We start from the raw sequence: 21,277 nt of genomic DNA on the forward strand, positions 1-21,277 counted from the left end.
GGAAGAAGCCAGTGGTTGAAAATATGACCAAGAAAATATCTGATGGAGCATGGTCTGAGTCATGAAAGACTTTTACCTTAACCAGCAAAAATAGCAGAACAAATAAGCTTAAATATGAGAAGGGTTTTTCTTTCTCAGAGACGAAAGTGTGGACGTGTGCCGACGAACAGGTGTAACAAGAGGAGACAGCACATCACGGAAGGGCTTGTATGTCACACTAAGAGTTAGGCTTTTATCTGGTGGGCAATGGAGAGCTCGTTGAAAACTATTAAGGAATGGAGTAATAAGACAACCATGTCCTATTTGGGGGGGGGGGGCGAGAGGGGGCCGGAATCACCCCAGGGATTTGATGTAGCCACTGTGAAACAGGAGTGATCTGAAATACGTAAAAATGTGCCAAATACCCAGCAAGAAGAGGAGTATTCCCCATCCTCAGTCAGGCCTCTTCATCGTGATGTGCTGCTGTTCAAAGATGCTTTGCTGACACACTGCAGGTCCCTCGTCACTCAGAGAGCTTAGTTTTCTTTACTGATGTTACTGTTATGGGCCACCTTCAATACAGTGGTTTTAGTCTATTTTCCTCTTTCTCTGATCATTAAGAGGAAGAATACATTCACAATTTATTTTAGCATTTTCTAAACTTTCTTCTCCAAACTCTCCTCTAGAATTACTAACAGGTTGGAAAAATAAAAATGTTGTATAATACAAAGGAAGAAATTTTATAATAGTAAATAAACATTTTTAAGGACCCCCCCAAAAAAGTCTCTCACATGTAATACCAAATTTCAAATCTGAATTCTAGGTCAAATTACTGCCAGGGCTTAAAAAACAGAATTTGAAAATATCTACCTCTTTTTTGTTACTAATGCAACAAAAGAACTACTTTAGAATTCATGACATCATTATAAAAGTCTTTTCATATAAACAATTGTATAAAACAATAAACTTCAATAAAATAGAGGTATGTGGAAAGTCTATTAAACTGCTCTCTGCTTCTCCACAATTGTGCAGTGATGATAATTCATATCAAGATGACTCTGTTATGCATATAACAGAAAAATTCACCACCCAACCTCAGAATGATTCAATGACTCACTCCTGGAGAAACCATCTCAATCAAATGTAAAGTCAAACTAATTCAAATAAACCTACCAGCAGGTGACATTTGGCAAAACTATCCTTTAATAGACTTTTACTTAAACTGAAAATTACGGGTAATTCACGGTAGAGTTAAATGACTTTTTATACCACCATCAAATGAAGCATAAAGAGATTGTTGATTCTAACTGAGTCTCCTCACTTAGTGTTGACCTGCTCTTCGGAATACAGACAGCTTTCCATCAGAGCAATCTATTTACCTTTGACTAAAAGAATAACTTTTATTAAGAAGTTCAAATGACACCAAATGTCACTTCCCAATTCATCCTACCCCTCCTCTTTCCCAATCCTCCCCATTACCCCACTTTTAAACCGAAGCACACAGCAACCCACTGGGTATTTAAGTACAAGCCAACCTTCTCTCACATCAGTAAAGGAGCAAACCATTCCCTTGACCAGCCCTCCCCCTTCCCCATTTGAAAGCAAGCTGCTTCCTAAAGCAAGCGGGGAGGAAGGAAGAAGGGGCTTCTTTCCTCATACTTGTTTTGCCTCTGTTACAGCATCTATATGTCTTTTCCGTCTAGGAGTTCTTCAAGGGCTGAGATAAAACCTAGCACATTTTACTGTTATTGATTGTATGCTTACCCCATTAAACCAAACTAACTGTGGACCTTTCCTCCACCTTGCTTAGCACTGAATCCCCAAATGTAAGCTGATACCTGCTGAATAAATTACTCATTGTTGAATACTCTTAATCAAATATAGAGATGACACAAATCTTTTTTTTAAGTTTTTTTAAGTCTTTATTGAATTTCTTACAATATTGCTTCTGTTTTATGTTTTTGGTTTTTTGGCGGTGAGGCATGTGGAAACCTAGCTCCCCCACCAGCGCTAGAAGGTGAAGTTTTAACCACTGGACCACCAAGGAAGCCTCAGCACAAAGCTTTCACTAGTGTTTGCTAAGTAAATGGCCCAAGTGAATGTGCGCCCCTATAAAATTTCCAGTGAAACTCTTTTTTTTTAAGTCAACTTGTGTCCAAACTTTAATAGGCCCTGTGAACTACTTTCATCCATAACACAAGAACCTGTTCTAACATCATAGCTAGTAAATCTTCAATACCTGAAATGAGTTAACTATTTGGCAAGTCACTGTGTAGGGTTTTTGGTTGTTTTTTTAACTTGCCTCTTCGCTATTACTAGTGTCTTACTATGGAAACATTACAACTTCTCTAAGCAGAAAGCATCAAACTCTGCGAACATTTCCTAACCTAAAACTAGTTTTAACGGCATCCAAGTCCCTTATGGCAACATCAATAGGTTAACCAGAAGAGGAAACTTCCTCTGTAAACTCAGCCTCCCAAAAAATAAAAGCAAAATACTAAAATTCTCGGAAGAACCACACACCATAAAGGTTTACATTAAATTCCTCCACCCTAAGATAATAGCTATTTGAGTTAGGTATTATCTAAATCATTATATTCATGATTCCCCAAAAGTTTTTTTTTCCTTTCACCTAAAACTGTAAAATCATGCCGCGCACATAAACTTGCTACAATAAAATGCACTTAGCGCCTCTCAAAATATTAATATTTCATGGAGTTGTCTTAAAACCAAATCTTTACCTAACAAGCAGCTCACTGACATTTCCATTCAAAGAAATTCGGAAACGCACTAGAGCTCCCAAAATGAAAGCTTTATACAAAACTCCTCTCATAACGTCGGAATACAACATTTTAAAACTCCTAAACTTATTTAAAGCGTTTCCTATGGAAACAATCTGTTTTCCTTTCGGACTCAACCTTGGACTACAACGAAGGATTTGATTTAAGCACTAGAGCGGCCACGCATCTCACAGGCTCCGTGCTCGGCACAGTCCCTGAATTAAGGACAAGATACGGACTCCTGCACAAGCAATCGGATTCGGTCTCCCCGTGACGGGAGCTGGGACGGACCCCGCTTCCCCGCAGGCTTCCCGCACGCCCTCAGCATCCCCAGGAGAAACCCGCCCGAGGCGCTCCCTCGGGCCCAGCAGCCCCCGGAGTCCACGTGCAGGTGTCGCCCCGGCGCAGGTGTCGCCCAGCGCGGAGGACGTCCGGCCGCCTGTCCCCGCTGACGCAGAGCCCGGCCCGCGCCCGGCCGCCCGCCCCACCCCCCACACACACCCCCACCCGCCCCGCCGCCCACGTCCGGACCCCGCCCCGGCCCGCTGGCCAAGGACGAGGCCGCCGCCGCAGCGAGGCGGCCGCGCGCCGCAACATGGCGGCGGGCGCGCCGGGCGGGAGGAGGCAAGGGAGCGCGCACCCCCGCGGGCGGGGCCGAGCGCGGGCGGCGGGGGAGGGGGCCCACCGGGCGCGGCCGCCACCTCCCGCCCGCCCGTCCGCCCCTCCCGCCGGCCGCCCCTGCCCACCTTTAAACTTGAGGTCTGTGGGCGGGTCGAGGACCAGGATCTGCTCATGCTTCGCCATGGCCCCGGAGGCGGACGCCATCGGAGACAGCGCAGAGCGGGGGCGCGCCCGCGGCGGGTCGCTGGCTGCGGGCGGGGGGCGGCGGCGGCGGCGGCGGCTGCGGCGCGGCTCGGCCCGACTTGACGCGGGGCCAGCGCTCGGCTCCCGAACCCCACGCCCGCCGCTCTGTCGCCGGCTCGCTGGGCCGCCCGCCCGTCCGCAGCTCCGGGTCTCACAACTGACTCAACCCCACACCAGCCGCCGCGGCCACGCGCACTGCGATCCTCGGCGCCCCACGTGACGCCTCTGCGTGCCTACGTGCGCGCCCCGGCTGCTGCGAGGCCTCGCGCCCGGCCCGCCCTCCTTACCGCCCCGCGCGGCCGGCTGCTGCGCCTGCGCACCCCCGGCCCGCCGCGCTCCGAGCCCAGCCTAGCTGTCAAGGGAGCGGGTGTCGACGGGGCGGAGCTCAGCTCTGGGGCACGGATGCGGCGCGCACGGCGGGCGAAAAGGCGCAATCCTCGGTCCCGTTTAGCCGTAGTTAGGGTTGCGAGACTGGAGAACCCGCTACGGCAGCGAATTACCATCTCCCAAGCGGGAATGCCTAATAGCAGGAGGAGCGGTCAGGCTTTGTTGACTACAACTCCCAGCATGCTCCGCGTGGGGCGGGGCCTCCGCCGGAGCTGGTCCCCTGTGGTGCTGCGCGGTGCTTGCTGGGAGTTGTAGTACCGGCTGTGAGCGGGCGGGAAGGAGAAGGGTCGACTGAGGTGGGGCGCGCCAACACTCATTTTGGTTCCCAGCGGGTGTCTCGTTTGCGCTAAAAAAGAAAAACAGCTTCTGGAGACTGACCCGAGGTTCACCTGATTAGAAATACAGAAGATGTCTTGTGGAAAACATGCGTGGATCTGTCAGCGTGCTCCCTAATTCTACCCATCCCTCCGTCGGCAGAACTAAATTCTATGGCTCTCCAGTCCAAGCTCTCCTCCTTCCTGAATTGTCTCCAGTAATGCAAAAGCCGAAGAGGAAACACGCCTCCTTTAAGAAGCAGACGCGTAGTTGGGGATCTGACGAGGCACACGTTATCAAACTGGAAATAAAAGTCAAAATCTACAACGTTTGTTGCCGTATCTGTTCTTCAGTTTTGACTGATAGTGATAAGCCCAAACCAAAACAGTGTCACGTTCACATGTTGGCAACGAATTCCAGCTGCAGCATTTACGGTAGCCTGTAGTAAACTGAGTCGAAGGAGAAAAATCCCAACAGCAAAGTTGCTGACCAATCTTTAACGGATTGCCAGGGTAATAGGGGACAAGAACGTGAAAAAAATGAATGTGCCGTAAATAAACCGTTACAGTGCTGCTCAAATTCAAATCCCTAGGAAGCACCACGAAACAAAGGACAAATTGATGCTGCTGCCATGAAGGAGCAGCCCAGTGGGTCTAGAAAACAAATGAGACAAATGGAACCATGGCCTAGGCGCGGGCACAAAGTCTACGTTCTCACAGCAGTCCAGCCATCGGACCCCAGCTGGGAATAGCTCTCCAGAACAGCCAACCTAGCATTCGTACCAGACTGTGCCAAAGGAGAGCAATGGAAGACCTCGGAGGATGGGAGCTTGGAATAATTCGCCTATTACTATTTTAGAGCACAGCATACCCTCATTCAATAGTGCACTATTTAAGTGGTTTGTGCTTTGGTATTAATACCTTTCTAACAGTTCCAAGAACTTTACAAACAACACAGCTACTCAGGACAACCTTATAACAGTTAACAAGTGTTACTTTTGTTGTTAAATATGGAAATGAAAACACAGGTGAGAGCGTCTTATGTCAGTAAATAGAGGGGGGAGGAAGGTGGGGGAGGGAAGTCGCACAATTTTCTACTCTGCATTTTTGCTCTTCCCAAAGCCACGAAAAATGACACCCAAAAGTCATTAAGGCAACAATTTTAAATGTAATTGACATCTATTGTTTGGAATGGAGAAACAGGGGCCCAATGTTCATTGCTCTTTTTACATTGATTAATGTGGCTACGTAAAGATCCCTTAATAAGTTATTAGCAAAAAATATACTCAAGCATATACTCTCTAACTCCCAAGTTTTCATGAGTCTAAGAGGTATGAAGTCCTTGAATATTACTTCAGCCTACTTGAATCATGAATAATTTTCACCTTTGCACAGATTATCTCTTATGCGTTTGGCAATAATAATAATAATTAAAAAAAACCACCAATCTCCAGTACAAATGGTAACAAAGTACAACTACCTTCTTCTCCATAGTTAAATATGTTAACCTTTACTCTAGAGGTGGTCTATAATTATGAATTTGTTTATGATCAATCCTCTGCGTAATTCAACTCAGTAAACATTTAAATGAGTGTACCTTCAGCAGACATTCAGGCAGAAGGATACAGAGTACAGGCTGGGTTCAAGCACCATTTTCTGCTATGTGGTCATAGCAACTTACTTCATCTCTCTGTGCCTGTTGTACATTTGTAAATTTGGAAGGATAACGAAACCTACAACCGAGGTTTGTTGTGAGAATTAAATGAGTTAATACACACAAAGAGCTTAGAATAGTGCCTCGTTCCAGCACTGTTACCTTATCATTGTTAAATGTTAAATGATTGCTGTGCCTGGCATGTGATGGATGATTCAGTGGTGAGCCAGTAAACATGGTCTCTGCCCTTACAGGCTTACATCCAAGCAAGAGAGACAAATGTGAAATAGCTCCTTTGCAAGTAGGATTCTGTTCTTGGAATAAGTTCCACCAGTGAGTTACACTCCTGGGACATTTAAAAGTGAGACGGAGGCCGGCTTTCTTCCCCTGTCTGTTTTCTGCCGAGGCAGCCTGGAAGCTTTCTGCAGCAGCGTTCCAGCACCCAGTCACTAACTTCCTGTATCCAGAGGCGGTAAGTTGTTTCAGGGTCAGCAGGAGCAGCGGCTCCTGCTTGAGTGCAGCTTCCAGATCCCTGGGTCAGAGGTAGGGCGTGCAGCATGGGAGGGAGCAGCTGCCCTGTGGAGCGGCTCGGTCTGGCCCTGGGAGTCATTCCTGGAAAGCCCGTCCCTCCTCCCCTCCCCAGACCGTGTAAGCACCTAATTCCCCCTGTTGCGTTGCTTCCTGCCTGTGATAATAGAGGGCTGCGGAGGAGGAGGCGTCAGGGAAGCCAGGAGCGGACCAAGAAGGAGGTCAGTGGTGTAGCAATCTGCTCAGCGGTCCTGTAAGGTGAGGACGGGGAGCCATCCACCCCACGGAGTAAAACGGGGACGCTGGGGCTACAACGGGAACGAAACACAGTCACTGCACACCGTGGGCTCTTTCTAAAACATATAGATTGGTAGAGAGTGACAACCACCTGAAACATGCAGGAGGTCGGGAAGCATGATAGGGATGCAGTGCTCATGGAAGTGTGGTATGATGCGGGTGCTTGTTGTAGCCTATTTGTCAGACTTCCCTGAGAAATAGAGATTCCAAGAGCAGGCAGGTGGAAGCTTCACCAGATAAAATCAAGGCTGGAAGAAGAGTTAGAAAAAAACTTAGCCCGGGACTTTTTCTTTGTGTGACTATGTAAAGCAGTTAAAACTATAAGAGGAATAATCTTTGTTTATGAAAAATCATTTGAAGAATGTTTTCTCAATTAATCTGTTATTCTGTAAAAGCAATGTGTGATTATTGTAACAAGTGACACAACCCAAAGGCATATGAATAAAAAGTTTCCTCCTATACCTCCCAATTTTCACTCCACTTGGAGTGACCAATGCTAACTGCCTGGGTTGTGTACCACTCCTGAACTTTATCCATAGTTACGAAAACATAGCTATTTGGGTTTTGTGTTTCTTCATAAGAATTCTTGTAAAATATGTAAAACCATATGCAGTTGCTTTATTCACCTGACAGTATATTATGGATATCAGGTCAATTGGCAAAGATCTAACTCAGTTTTTTAATAGCTGAATCCATAGATTAGATTACCCTACTATGGTACCATTTGTTCCCTTATTGATGAACGTGTAAATGGATCTAGACTTTTATCACAACAAACAGCACTGCAATAAACGTCCTTATACACGCATCCTTATCATAGGATGCTTTTATTTCTGCAGGGAGATGCCCAGTGATGGGACCACTAGATCAAGGCTATTTCCTATTTCGATATATATTGCACACATTTTATCCAAAGGGTTGCAGCCGTTCCCACTTCCATCGGGAACTTATGAGAGTGTCCATCTCCCGTAGCCTCACCAAGTGAGGCTCTTCACACCAGCAACTGCAGGAGGGGCGTGTATAAGTATCCTTGGATTGTTTGGGTCAATAGTTCTGGTCTCAAAAATTGTACACTTTCCTAAATCCATCCTTGTTCATTGAATGTACCTTCTCCTCCTGCTTATTCCATTTTCTTTCTCTAGATTACAAAGATCAGAGCACCTGTAAAGCACCAGATTCTTTGCAGTTAATAATGTGTTTTCTCCCACAAATACAGTTATTCCTAAAGGAAACCAACCAAGAAGAAATCCAAGGATGCCTATGAGCAATAAATCCACATCTGACCTTATCTGACCCCTTCTAGTCTCTGAACCTATCAAAACCTGGAGTAGACACTGGGTGGAGAGCACAGATTTGCTCATCAGCAGACTGGAATCCAGGCTTCATCACTTTTTGCCCTGTCATGCAATTAAACTCATGACCTTATCTATAAAATGGCAACAGTCCAACTGCTATTTAATATTGCTCATGAGTACAAAGTGTTCAGCATGGTGCCTGGCAAATAGTAAGCTTTTACTAAATGATTGTTGTATGATAGATCCCACAATTTGATATCCCCTTTGAAATATCAGCCATACGTTTATATAAGTTGTTGGACATTTAAATCCACAACCAAATGTTATCTTCTTAATGAGATACTTCATAAACAAAAGAGAGTTTTCTAGGGTTTTCTGAAAATAATGAGCCTTGGTTTCTTTGTATTCATTTATTCCAACTGTTACTTGATGTCTTGTTTGGGACAAAGTGCTCTATCGCACAGGCTCGGGCAGACACAAAGGAAACCAATACTTGATTTCGGTACTGAAGAGGTTGATGGTCTAAATGGACTTAAGCAAGCATCATCCAATGCGTGACGTGCGTTACGAGTAGGAGCTGAAAATAATGAACTCTGGGAGAGCTAGGAAGTGCTTCAAATATATCTGACCACTTCAAGATCATGGCATTTTTTTATGGCCAGGTAAATACACACACACACACACACACACACACACACACACACACACACACACTTACCTTTCTAAGATTTTCTACTAGAACGTTTCATTTATTTTCCTAAAGCGTTTTTGTTTTTTCTTAAGAACAAAAAAGTTGGAAGCATGGATAAGCAAAATATGGTATACACATACAACAGAATATTACTCAGCTTTGAAAAGGAAATTCTAACACATGCTACAATGCAAATGAATCTTGAAGACATTATGCTAAGTGAAAGAGGCCAGACACAAAAGAACAAATACTGTATGATTCTTGGGAATCCCTGGCACTCCAGTGGTTAGGACTCGGTGCTTTCACTGCCGAGGGCCGGGGTTCAATCCCTGGTCAGGAAACTAAGATCCCACAAGCCGTGTGGCCAAAAAAAAAAAAAAAAAGCAAATACTGTATGATTCCATTTACTGTAATATATGAGGGACCTAAAGTAGTCAAATTCATAGAGACAGAAAGTAGGATGGTGGTGGCCAGGGGCTGGGGGAGGGGGAGGGGGAGTTAGTGTTTAATGGGTGCAGGGTTTCATTTGAGAAGGTGAAGAAAGTTCTGAAGGTGATGATGATGACGGTGGCACAGCAATGTGAATGTACTTAATGCCACTGAACTGTGCACTTAAAAATGGTTAAAATGGTAGTTTTCGTGTTAGGCATATTTTACCCCAATAAAATAAAAGAATAAAAGTATTGGTTTTGTTTAGCACACATGGTTAATCATTTCCATCTGTAACAGTGTTCTGGTTGTCTGCTGTCTCAAGGGCTCTTTTTACCTCACTTTTCCTGGCCATTTTAAACAATATTGGGGATCTGAGCTTAGGCTCACTCCAATCTGGGTTCAATTCCTGGCCTTTCACTTCTAAGGGGATAAACAACTAGTTACCTCCCAGGGTTGTTGTGAAAATTAAATGAGGTGATACTTGTAAATGGTTGAGCACAATACCTGGCACTCGTAAGTGCCCAGTAAATGTCACCATTGCTGTTATTAACTTCATAATTGCTCATTCTTAGGCAGGCATGAATGTCCATTTTTGGCTCCCTTTTTAGAGGTTATATAGCTTGGGATAACTAGAATCATAACTTTATCTAAAGAAAATAATAAATCAAAAAAAATTGAACTGTCACCACTGGAGACTCAATAGCACAATCTGGCAGAGTTACTCCCAAAGGAATTCTCTTTAGTTCTCCTGTTGAACTTTGTGCTGTTGCCTAAGTCTGGACTATATCTCATCAGCATATTAAGTTCCTAGTCATGAGATTAAAAATAGGACTATGAATGCATTTGGGGGGGTCACCTTTTAATGCAGATATAAATAAGGACCTGTAGTCCTCAAGGAGTGGTTTATGCCTATAGCCCAAATGAAGGCTGGGTGACCCCAGGATTAAGTACAAACCCAGCCTAGCGGGGCCTGAGCAGTCACCAATCAGGAACCTGAAGTTCATTCTAAACATGGATGTGATGTGTTCACTCACCGCAACCAGAGCACCTGCGAGGTGGGTGGGGACCCTAGAGTCACGGTTCATTCAAGTCAGTGTGGAGGTATGGCCGCACCCCACTGACCCCCATGGACTCTCTCACCTGGAGAGTTTGTACCATGAAACACGTACACTAAGTTCATAGCACAACGTGATAGAGGAAGCATCCAACACTGTAAATGTCCTTAGCATTTTACTTGGTACCATGGCTCTAGCCATTGTCTATTTGTTATAGGTTTCTTAGCAGTTGAAGCCAAGTACGTAGATTTTAGTCCAATGCAATTACATGGCTATATCATGGAAGCTCACTGAGCTGCTTCCTCAGATGGAGGATCTCTTTGGAATTAAAAGGCTCTGAGACAGATGCAAACTATTATATATAGAATGGATAAACAAGATCCTACTCTATAGCACAGGGAGCTGTATTCAATATTCTATGATATACCATAATGGAAAAGAATATTTTAAAAAAGAATGTATATATATGTATAACTGAATCACTTTGCTGTACAGCAGAAATTAACACAACATTGTAAATCAACTATATTTCAATTTTTTAAAAAAGGCTCTGAGGAATTTAATTTATCCTAGCCTCAGTGGTTCACAAGATTTTACTTCCTTACAGATGTGATTTTAAAAAACTACTGGAACCCTTGAAAACACACATGCATGGCTTATCTTTTTCACACGCTATTTACTTCCCCCCACCTCCCTTTAAGTGACTGACCCCCAGGGTTGGAGCCTGCTGGCAAAGACACGTGACACACATATCCAGGCTCCACTGCAGCCTCCATCCCCTGCTCTGGCCGGTTTCACCTTCAGGACAAGCGAGAGTCAGCAAGCAGGCTGAGCCGTCTTCCCCTTTGTCCTGGCCCAGGTGATTGGACAAGCTCAGACAAATAAAACGAACACGTGGCAAACGGGATATACATATTCCTATTTTTAATCTGGCCGAAGATCAAGAGCATCATGAATTTTGAAGGACTGTCAAGCTAAAGAATGGAAATGAAATCACAATTCAGATGCGAGCTATGGATTTCAATGTGAATGACTCGTCCTTTAAGTTTCTATAGTTCCGTATAAAGTACAGCCTGGATAATGTGTGGTTTATCACTCATGCATCTTACTAGTTTGGTTCAGTTTCAGAAGAAATACATTAAGGTGTAATTAGACTGTGCCTGCCCAGACGACCTAGTAATCGTGGAAATGAGTACATAAATTCCAGAATTTATATTTACATATAAATTACTGCACGTTAGCAGTGTAGTAAAGGATGCTTTGTCCCTGATTGTACGTTCTCTTTTATGAAACTATGAGATGACAGTTACACACTCATGGCCCAGGAAAATGACCGTCAGGTGGATGTGTGGCCATAAGGGGCCAACTGTAAGGCACCCTTAAGCCAGGACTCTGAGGTGAGGAAAGGCTGAGGGGCACACACAGGTGGCATTGCAGATCTCCGGTATCCATGTCAGCTGAGACTGGCCCAACAACCCTAGGAAAGTCTGGGTACCTCCTTCTCCGCATTGTATAGTGACCCGAGTCAATGGCCAGATGTCCCTCTGGGCAGTCCTGAGGGAATCGCACAGTGTTTCTTTCCTTCCTCCTGGGGACTTAGCCATCTCTTCCACCAGTGGATTCTGAACTGAGCACAGGAACGTGGCTTTTTATTGGGGCAGCTCCCCTCGGCTAACTGCTCCTCTGTTCCCGCACGTACCCTTTCACCCATCCAGGGTGAAGTCCCAGAAATGCCTTCTGCTCAAACACCACCTTGCAATCTCCTATTTTCCTATAGCCTTGTTTGCCTTCCAATGAATGTGTTAATGAACACTTATAGGTCATCTTTCCAAATGGATAAAGAAGATGTGGTACATATATACAATGGAACACTACTCAGCCATAAAAAAGAATAAAATAATGTCATTTGCAGCAACATGGATGGACCTAGAGATTATCATACTAAATGAAGTAAGTCAGACAGAGAAAGACAAACTCCATATGATATCACTTATATGTGGAATCTAAAATATGACACAAATGAACTTATCTACGAAACAGACTCTCAGACATAGAGAACAAACGTGTTGTTGCCAAGGGGGAGGGGAGGGGAGGGAGGGAAGGGTTGGGAGTTTGGGATTAGCAGATGCAAACTATTATATATACGATGGATAAATAACAATGTCCTACTGTATAGCACAGGGAACTATATTCGATATTCTGTGGTAAACCATAATGGAAAAGAATATACATACATACATATATATATATATATATATATATATATATATATATATATATATATGTAAACTATGCTTTGTCTTTAATCAAGGGACAGCAAAGACAGCAAACCCCATTACAGGATTAAACATCTTGTATTTCAGATGGACTTTTTGGCCACCCATCCTATTACTTAATTTAGAGTGAGATTGGTAAACATAATCTAGTTACAGCCATCCAGTTTCTCAAATTTTCATAAGCAATACAGTTTCAGATTTCTGGTGTAGCCCCATGACCTACTTAAGAAATCATAAGTGTAAGTGCAATCGCTGGGGCCGCACTCAAATGCCAAGATCTTGTCCACCCTGACTACGGCCCTTGAACCCAGGGTGACCCACCTCTGCACCATACCTGTGCCCCACTCATCCCTGGTTGTCCCAGGTGACAACCTCCTCCACTTCCCACCCCTTGCCCCGTCATCTTCCCTGAGCGCATCTTGTTCCCATGTCCGGTAACCAGGTTCTGACTTTTTTACCCACAGATCACCCTTATGGCTTCAGAAACTTCTGCAGTCCCCTCCCGGTTTCTTGGGTCTCATCTTCACTGCTTCATCTTCAGCTTGTTGGCATCCTCTGCTGCCTGAGATGAGAGACCTCTGCTTGCCCTTGACCTTCAGGAACTCTCCATGCCCCTGCTGGTCAGCTCAACTCTTCCCTCCTGGAGAGGGGACGTTTGGTTGTGTTTCACTTGAATTGTTGGAAAGGCATCGAATCTCCATCCAAGAGAATAAACAAGGGTTATCAAGATCTCACATTTAAGCAAGTCAATGAGGTAGAGAAGAATCCTGAGAATTAGAAATCAATTTATTAATTTTAATTAGAAACAGAGGAGTTTTTGGTACCCCATGTACCTGTAAAGAGTTTTCCCAGAGGACGGCCTGTGGTTGCCAAATATTCACCTCATTCGAAACAGTTTCTCTGTCAGTTCTGGATAGAGCTCATTTCTGACGTATGCACCCATCTTTCTGCCTTCGACCTGAATATCAACTATAAACATGTTTAGTGTCTGAACCACACATAATAAATCTTGGCCCCTTTCTTTTTACAAGGAAAGAATCGGTACCATGGATGGGGCTTGAAGAGGAGACACAACGGCTGCTGGTCTGCAACATATACATCTACCCATTTTATTTTAGCATTTTTATATACATACAGGAATGTAGCAATCCAAAATAAAGTGGGATTATAATTTGGCTTTGTAAATGCTTTTTTAAAAACCTCAGATGCAAAAGCAGAGATTATTTGAAAGTAATCATCTTTATCATACGAGTGATTTCGCCCTCAGAGGGAGAGATCAAATTATTTAAGGGGATGGACACGGGGAGGAGCTCACTCAAATCCACTAATGTTGAATCGTTTCACTGAGAGGCTGCTCCAGTTCCAGTCATTTGTTTGTCCGTGAGAGCATGACAACACATTATAGGCTGGCCCTTGTTAACTGGCATGATTTAAAGGAAATCTTCTTTAAAGCCGTGAGGCGGCTAGCCTCTTCTGACATTTCTGCACTGAGAATCATTAGCTGACTGGTGACTTCCTCCAAGTTGTCCTAATGTCCCTGAAAGATATTGATCTATGAGTCATTAGACCTGCATTTAGCTTTGCCTTTCAAAGACCATGGGGCACGGAGAGAGAAGCAGCCCTTCTGTCCACCCTCCTCAAGCCCCACCAGTAAGTGGTCTCCGAAGGCCGGAGACCCCCCGGGGTGCTTAGTGAAAGCAGCAATCAAGCCCACAGACACCTTCGATGCCAGAACGACCCTGCTCCTCTCCGAGCTTCCCACGCCAGGTCTCACTCTTGCTTGAAGTCGCCATCTTAACCTAAAAGCAGATGACTCAACATGTGAGCATAAAAGCACTACACTTCCTATCCATAGGCGACTGAATGATCACATTTTCTTTCAGTTTTCACAATTCACCTTCTTCCGTTTCAATCACTGCCTTTTTACCAACCTTAACTTCATGTGTACCGCTTTCCATTTCTTCATATTCACGTCAATCATTTTTTTCCATTCTAGAATTTGAAAAACTCCTGATTTTCCTAAACTGTGAGGCTTTACCTGGATCCCTGCTATGCTGATCCCAGTGTGTGTCATTGCTGCCCTGGTGGACACTTTTTACCATGGGTGTTGAAGGATCTCCTGATTAAAGAGTCACTATTATTTCAGAATTTGCAGCCATCTTCTCCTTGTACTTTTTGGTTTGTTTTGTTTTTTAGTTAACTTCTATCTCCATAGAATGTACCATTTCACAGTTCCCTTGCAAGATCTTAAAAGCCTGCCCCAGATCACAATGGAATTCTCTAAGCAACAATATACCACATCTTTTCCATATTTGCTAAGTATAATTTATTTGAACATTTCTGCCTCAAAAAGACAAACGTGTTGAGAGTCCAAGGAACAGTCTGTATAGATCCCCACTATGAAATCAAATTGCTCATACAGAAAAATAAATTTCTAAAGCATCACTTAGACCCCAAAACTGTCTTCCCTTGTTCATATCCTTTGCATCTTTCTGAGTATCTAGTTGCTAAGTGTTTCATGCTGTCTTTGGATTCATATTCCGTATGCCACCTTTGGCGAAACTCAAGCGTTACCATAAGATAACTTGTCATTTGAATAAGGCATAGAATGTATTGATTTCTAAGTCCTATAGATACAGACTTAAGGAAATCAGACTGGATTACAATGAAATGAGAAGGGGTGTTTGAAAGGCACTGGGTAAGTGCACAGCATCTTCTTATCAGGTTGGGAATTGATTGACGCTGACCACATTCTTGGTGTAGCCCTTGGTCCAAGGCAGTGTGTCCTACGTCATCGCCATCCCCTGCAGCAGACACATGAGTCTGCCCAGCACCTCTTCCCTCCTCCCCCTGCCCCCCGTGGTCCTGCTTAGCTTTGATGCTTTCATGGCACTGACCCAGGCCTGCAAGGTCTCCCCCAAGTACTCAGGATGGTACAGGGATTGGCATATGACTAGACAGTCAAAGTCTTCCCAGGGACTTTGATTTATTAGGAAACAGGCTCACTTTTTATCTGTGTTCACAAGCCAGCGAAGCAAGTGATGCTAAAACCAACACGAGCAGCAGAGCCAAGAGGTGGAGAACATCAGGTCCTGATGCTGTTGTTTGAACACTCACACCCACCTGAAGCGGTTTGTCCCCCTAGAATCTCCACTTTCAAGATCCAGTACTCCCTCCATTTTTGCTGGAGCAGGTTTGAGTTGGGTTTCCGTCACTTGCCACCAAAAAGCGAATATATCACCTACCCCCACGACACCCAAGATCACCAAGGCAGTTCATCTCCAAAAGAAGAACTGCTACTGATTTAGTCTCTATGACCATCTGTCCTGGAAAGCTGGGAAGGCCCAGAGTGCACAACTGGAACGCAGAACCAGAGCATCCGTGACCTTGGGCCAGCGTGCTCACTCCCCTTTGCTTTGTCCTTCCAAATTTTGTATTTCCCAGCAGTTTCTAAGCAACTGGGGTCTCCAAAGTACTCTATTAATTGTTTGTTTTTCTTCTATTATAAGTAAGCGGAAAAAAATAGAATGAAAGAAAAAATATGCATACAGAGAGAGCCAATGACAACACTTGATGCTTTTTATTCCATTTTCAAATAAAATAGGGATCATCCTGTTCTTCGTATTTGGACCTTTTTATTCTCTTGTTTCCATTTTTCATTTCTGAGTGAATTTGGAAGAGCAGAGTCCTGCTTTCCTGGTCCCCATACGCCTTATAAGCATTGACTGGGGGAAGGAAGGCCCTCCGTCTAGCCAGACCCTTAGAAGGCATGTAACCCAGACCCCACAGCCTGCTCCAGGAGGACTCTGGCCTGTAGCTCTTGTTAAAGCAACTAAACAAGGAGCCCATTAGACAGAAGTGGCTCCAGGGCTTCGGTGGCCTCTGCAAGCCAACCAAAACCAAAGCCTGAGATGCCTCAAGGGTAAGAAATTGAAACCTGAGGATCACAGCCAACCAGGCTTCAGGCTGCAGCAGTCCAACCGTTTCCTTGCTTTTCTTTCCCACCTTCTCCGTGTCAGTCTTTCCCCAGCTCTTGTCGGCTGAGCCCCCCAACCATTAACGGTTTGGCGCTGCCCAACTGGAATCAGTTTTTTGTTTGTTTTCTTTTGTTTTGTTTTGTTTTTGCGGTACACGGGCCTCTCACTGTTGTGGCCTCTCCCGTTGCGGAGCACAGGCTCCGGACGCGCAGGCTCAGTGGCCATGGCTCACGGGCCCAGCCGCTCCGCGGCATGCGGGATCCTCCCAGACCGGGGCACAAACCCGTGTCCCCTGCATCGGCAGGCAGACTCTCAACCACTGCGCCACCAGGGAAGCCCTCAAATTCTTTAAAACATTCTAGATCAGCAGAAGATAAGACAGTGGCTGACAGGGAATGGGGGGAAATGCAGAGTTGTCGTTCAGTGGGTATAAAATTAGTTATCCAGGATGAATACGTTCTAGAGATTCGCTGGACAGCACAGTGTATGTAGTTAATACGCTATAGTACACTTAAAATGTGGTAAGAGGGTAGATCTCATGCAAAGTGTTCTTAACACACACACACCAAGGAAAGGGACACACAGGGAAAGTTGTGGAAACAGATGATGGGTAGGTTTATTACCTCAATGGTGGTGATGGTATCACGTGTGTATGCATATGTCCAAACTCACCAAATTGTATATATTAAATATATGCATATATGCGCAATATATATGTGTATACACACACACACTCTGAGACATCTGAGAACAGGTATCAGAAACCCAGTTACCGGGATGACAAAGCAGGAACTCTGCTACTAGGTTGCTGATGTCATAATGGCACCAAGGATCACACTAATTTAAACTTGAACCATAAATCTCTTGGTCTGAGAAAACCAGAAGCTTTGAGCTGTCTCAGATTTTGTGAGCCTGGATCAGTAGAAAGAAGCCTGAACTTGAAATCTGGAAACATGGCCTTGGTCTCAGCTCTGATACCAAAGAATCCCCTAGATGTTTGTGGAGCCCGTGACATTTCCTGAGGCCTCCATAGCACTTCCCGCACATGAAGGAGGTTAGACATATGTGAATCCTTCAAATTCTTTACTTTCTTATCGGATATCCCAAAGGTATGTGAACATCAGAAATTTCCACTCATCATTAAAACATGTCCTTCTACAGAAAAACTGTCTAAATTTCCAGCGTTGCCACTAGGATTACACGAGCTGAATTTTCAAGAGTGAGTGAAAAAAAAAAATCAAGATTAAAAAATAGGGGACAACTGGACTTCCAATATCTCCACCAAAGGAAATTCTAATATCAACACTGTCCCATCAACAAGAACACAGTCACAATAGGCGTTAGGGCTTTGACTGCTTTTTGGAAAGGGTTGAGCTACTGTTTCTGATGCACATGCAGGTGCCACTTGGACACACACTTTTGTTACCCCTCATCTTTTTTTGTAAATAAAAAATCACAAGCTATGAACAGCCGACTGTTCCTAATGCTTTTGGAACACACAATCACTTTAATGCTGTAATGAATGTCTCGAGTTTTTCCTTAAGGGCACCAGAAAATTCGCCCACCTTTTCTTCTTTTTTATAAAACTGAAAGGTTGGGACGCAAACGATATTGCAGTCTTTCGCCAGCCCCTCACACTCATCAGCGTCCACTTCCAGGAACACCACATCCTTGTGCTTCATGGACAGGGACCGGAAAAGGGGCTTGATTGACCTGCAAGGCCTGCACCACATGGCCGAGAAGTCCACAGCCACCAGTCTCTCCCCAGCTTCCTTCAGCGCCACCTCAAAGTCTTCCTTGCTCAGGATCACCTTCACCAGGTCCTCCTCCAGGACCTCCATGGCTTCATCTGCTGACTGCAGGTTGTCTTCTATTGGCTGGATGGTGTCTTCTAAGGACTTGGGGGTGTCACCCTCCTTGGGCAGAACGGTTTCGGCTGAGGACTTGGGGGCATCACCCTCCTTGGGCAGAATGGTTTTGGCTGAGAACTTTAGGGTGTCACACAGCTTGGATAGAATGGCTGAGAGCTTGTGGGTGTGGCCCTGCCCAGGCAAAATGAATTTTGCTGGAAAATTGGGGGTATTGCCCTGCTTGGGTGAGGTATTTTTTTCTGAGGAATTGGGGATGTCAGCCTGCTTGCACAGGATGGTTTTGAGTGGGGAACTGGGGGTGTCACCCTGCTTTGGTGAAATGATTTCGGCTGGGGAGTTGGGGGTGTCAGCCTGCTTGGGTGGAATGATTTTGGCTGGGAAATTGAGAATGTCACCCTCTTTTGGTGGGATGGTTTCTTCTGGGAAATTGAGGGTGTCAGCCTGATCGGGCGGAATGGTTTGGGTTGGGGAATTGGGGATGTCAGCCTGCTTGGGGGGGATAGTTTGGGCTGGGGAGCTGAGGGTGTCACTGCCCTGCTCAGGTGGGAGTGTGTCCATGGCCTGTAGGACTTCAGACCGCTCCGCAGGTGTGTGTTGAACGTTGCCGACCTCATGGACAAAGGCCTCCCGGGTGTGTGCTGGGACCAGGAGTGTCACATGGCTGGATAGAACCTGTAATGATGGACTTTCTGAAGAAAAGGGTAAAAAAATAAAAATGCCAAAGAAGAAACAAAATAATTCTGATCATCTACTCCAAGGAAGACGGGTGTCATTCTCAGAGCTCGTGAATGTAGTCTTATAACAGATGTATTCATTTGCATAATCACATTCAGCAGAAGGCCAAGCAGCATGCGATTACATGTAATCTTCATGGAGGTTTTTTGTTTAACTACAACTTTGTCTGCTTAGTGCGACACTGCAGCCAACCCCCTTAGCGCATAGGTCCCCCTTCCCTCCCCCTTACCTGTAGCCTCACCTTCATTCATGTCTGCCTGATTGACTGGCCTCATTTCCGGTTCTTCCGGGGCTCCAGCTTCATCACTTTCCATTTCCGGTCCTTGTCGCAACCCACCCCTACTTCACAGATGCCTCACAGTGCCAGCGAGGGCATCCCCTGCAACCTTTTCCAACTGAACGTCATACAAGGAGTAACCACTTGTATCCGGGTGGTGCTCACAGCCGGTTTGCCCTCTTTGTTCTCACAAGGGTCCTCCTTGACAGTTTCATGACAGCCTGGGTTTGGGGGCTGCTCCGTGCGTGAGGCTGTGCCCAGTGCCTGAAATGAATTCACAGCCATTATTTCCTACGACACAACACACCACTGAGGTAAGTCCCATTATGATCCCCACTTTACAAGTGAGAAAACTGAGTCTTAGAGAAGTTATGTGACCCGCTCAAGGTCTCAGAGCTCATGGGGGGGCAGGTTCCGAGCCCATACTCGGAACACTGGGCTGGGCTGGGCTGCTTGCCGGATGCCCTGGCCAGGGTGGGTAACTTGAGATCACCTCTCCTGCCCTCTCCCTCTAGGATCCCCAGCTCCTGCTTTCTCTTTATGACTCACCCACCGTAACCATCAACATCCTCTCAACATCCTCTTAACCATGTTACCCTCTTCTGCAAAGTCCTGCGTGCTGGTCAGATGTCCGGTTTGGACACTGGGAAGGGAGATTATGACACAGAGGGGTTCCCTAACTGAGAAGAGGCAGCAGTGAAAACATCACCCCCACCCGTGTAGACCAAGAACCAAGAGAACAGTACCTGTGTCCCATCTCCAGGTAGAAACCTCAGCACGGACACAGATTAGCTGTGTTCAGAGGAAAGCTGGAAGCAGGGGAGGATTTGCCTCCTACTCCATCTGGAAGACCAGGGAGGGCCCATGTCCACATGGCAGCATGGGTCACAGGCAGATTCTTGGGCCAGGGATCAGGAAGTCTTCACACCCTGGGGCGGGGCCGTGAGTGATCTAAGACCAGAGAACCAGTAGAAGCTCAAGGAAGAACAAAGAAGCCACAGTAGAGGTGGATCTGCGGTCAGAGGCAAGGAACAGAGGCACAGGCTCGAACAGTGGGTGACAGCACGGGGCCCCAGCCCTAGACAGGATCTACCGTCCTTAGCAGTTCCCAGTTCAGGGACCAGGCCAGACCAGCCACTTCACATGGGGACTCAGTAAGAGGTGGAGGGCCCAGGGACAGCTCATCCACACAGCCTTGTGCACCCACATATTATGGAGAGGGCAGGAATCAGGAAGACTGAGCTGCCCCCAGAATAAAACCATGTTCCTTAGACCGAAATTCCACAAATGGGCAGAGACTGAATTCCATGCCCCTTCTCCTCACCGTCCCTCCCAAAATCCCTCTGAGATCAGGCTCGTGGGGAAGAGTAGACGCCTTGTAGGAAAATTTTAAGGTCTCATTATATCTGCACATCCTAGTAAAAATCTGTGGAGGAAATCTGTGACCCCGTGACATTCATACTTGGGGATCTGAGTTGTGTTTTAGGTTCGGCAGGGTTTTTCCAATTATTTCTACTCTTGATTCTGAAATTCAGATGGATTCGAGGCAACTTGAAATATTGATGCTGCTGAATAATTTTCACTCAACTTGTCCTAAAACGTATTTTTTTACCTTCAGCACAAGCTCATCCGCAAATTGCTCATGAACGCTTATGTCAGTCGTGGTTCTGTCAGTGAAACAATCAGCTATTTTAGGCATAGAAAGATCTGTCTAATCAGAAAATAGCTGGGAAGGCTGCTTTTGGGTGAGGTGTCCAGGAGTGATTCCCAGAAATAGGAACAATGCCGCAGAACTGGCCTGCCGGGGGGCTGCGACCTCCTTTTGGAGGATAGCAAACACGCAGGGCAGGTGGTCAGGAGCAGGG

General features: G+C 45.6%; 2 protein-coding genes and 1 long non-coding RNA gene across 4 annotated transcripts in view; 1 reads left to right on the plus strand and 2 right to left on the minus strand.

The window, feature by feature from the left end:
- VAPA (VAMP associated protein A) overlaps positions 1-3,819 on the minus strand; it is a 37,712-nt gene extending 33,893 nt beyond the window's left edge. Inside the window, exon 1 of one of the 2 annotated variants that reach the window (XM_027088817.1) lies at positions 3,506-3,819. In XM_027088817.1, coding sequence (XP_026944618.1) covers positions 3,506-3,584 — 79 coding nt within the window. In that variant the 5' untranslated portion in view covers positions 3,585-3,819. The remainder of the gene's footprint in view (positions 1-3,505) is intronic. The other variant, XM_027088818.1, reaches the window with a different exon arrangement.
- A 220-nt stretch (positions 3,820-4,039) lies between these two features.
- LOC113610553 (uncharacterized) lies at positions 4,040-8,989 on the plus strand. The gene is made up of 3 exons (XR_003429123.1): positions 4,040-5,352; positions 6,233-6,450; positions 6,676-8,989. It is a non-coding gene; the product is annotated as an uncharacterized LOC113610553 (long non-coding RNA).
- Positions 8,990-17,595: 8,606 nt separating this feature from the next.
- TXNDC2 (thioredoxin domain containing 2) lies at positions 17,596-19,267 on the minus strand. The gene has a single exon (XM_027088693.1). It carries the CDS (start codon positions 18,956-18,958, stop codon positions 18,032-18,034), a length of 927 nt encoding a protein of 308 aa, XP_026944494.1. The 5' UTR covers positions 18,959-19,267; the 3' UTR covers positions 17,596-18,031.
- Positions 19,268-21,277: the final 2,010 nt, after the last annotated feature.

This window comes from Aethalodelphis obliquidens, unplaced genomic scaffold (assembly GCF_003676395.1).
Source record: "Aethalodelphis obliquidens isolate GAN/ISIS:26980383/991018 unplaced genomic scaffold, ASM367639v1 scaffold63, whole genome shotgun sequence".
Classification (NCBI taxonomy): Eukaryota; Metazoa; Chordata; class Mammalia; order Artiodactyla; family Delphinidae; genus Aethalodelphis; species Aethalodelphis obliquidens.

Bases quoted from the DNA above. Each gene is read 5' to 3' on its own strand.
- TXNDC2 (XM_027088693.1), bottom strand. From the start codon at position 18,958: ATGGACACACTCCCACCTGAGCAGGGCAGTGACACCCTCAGCTCCCCA.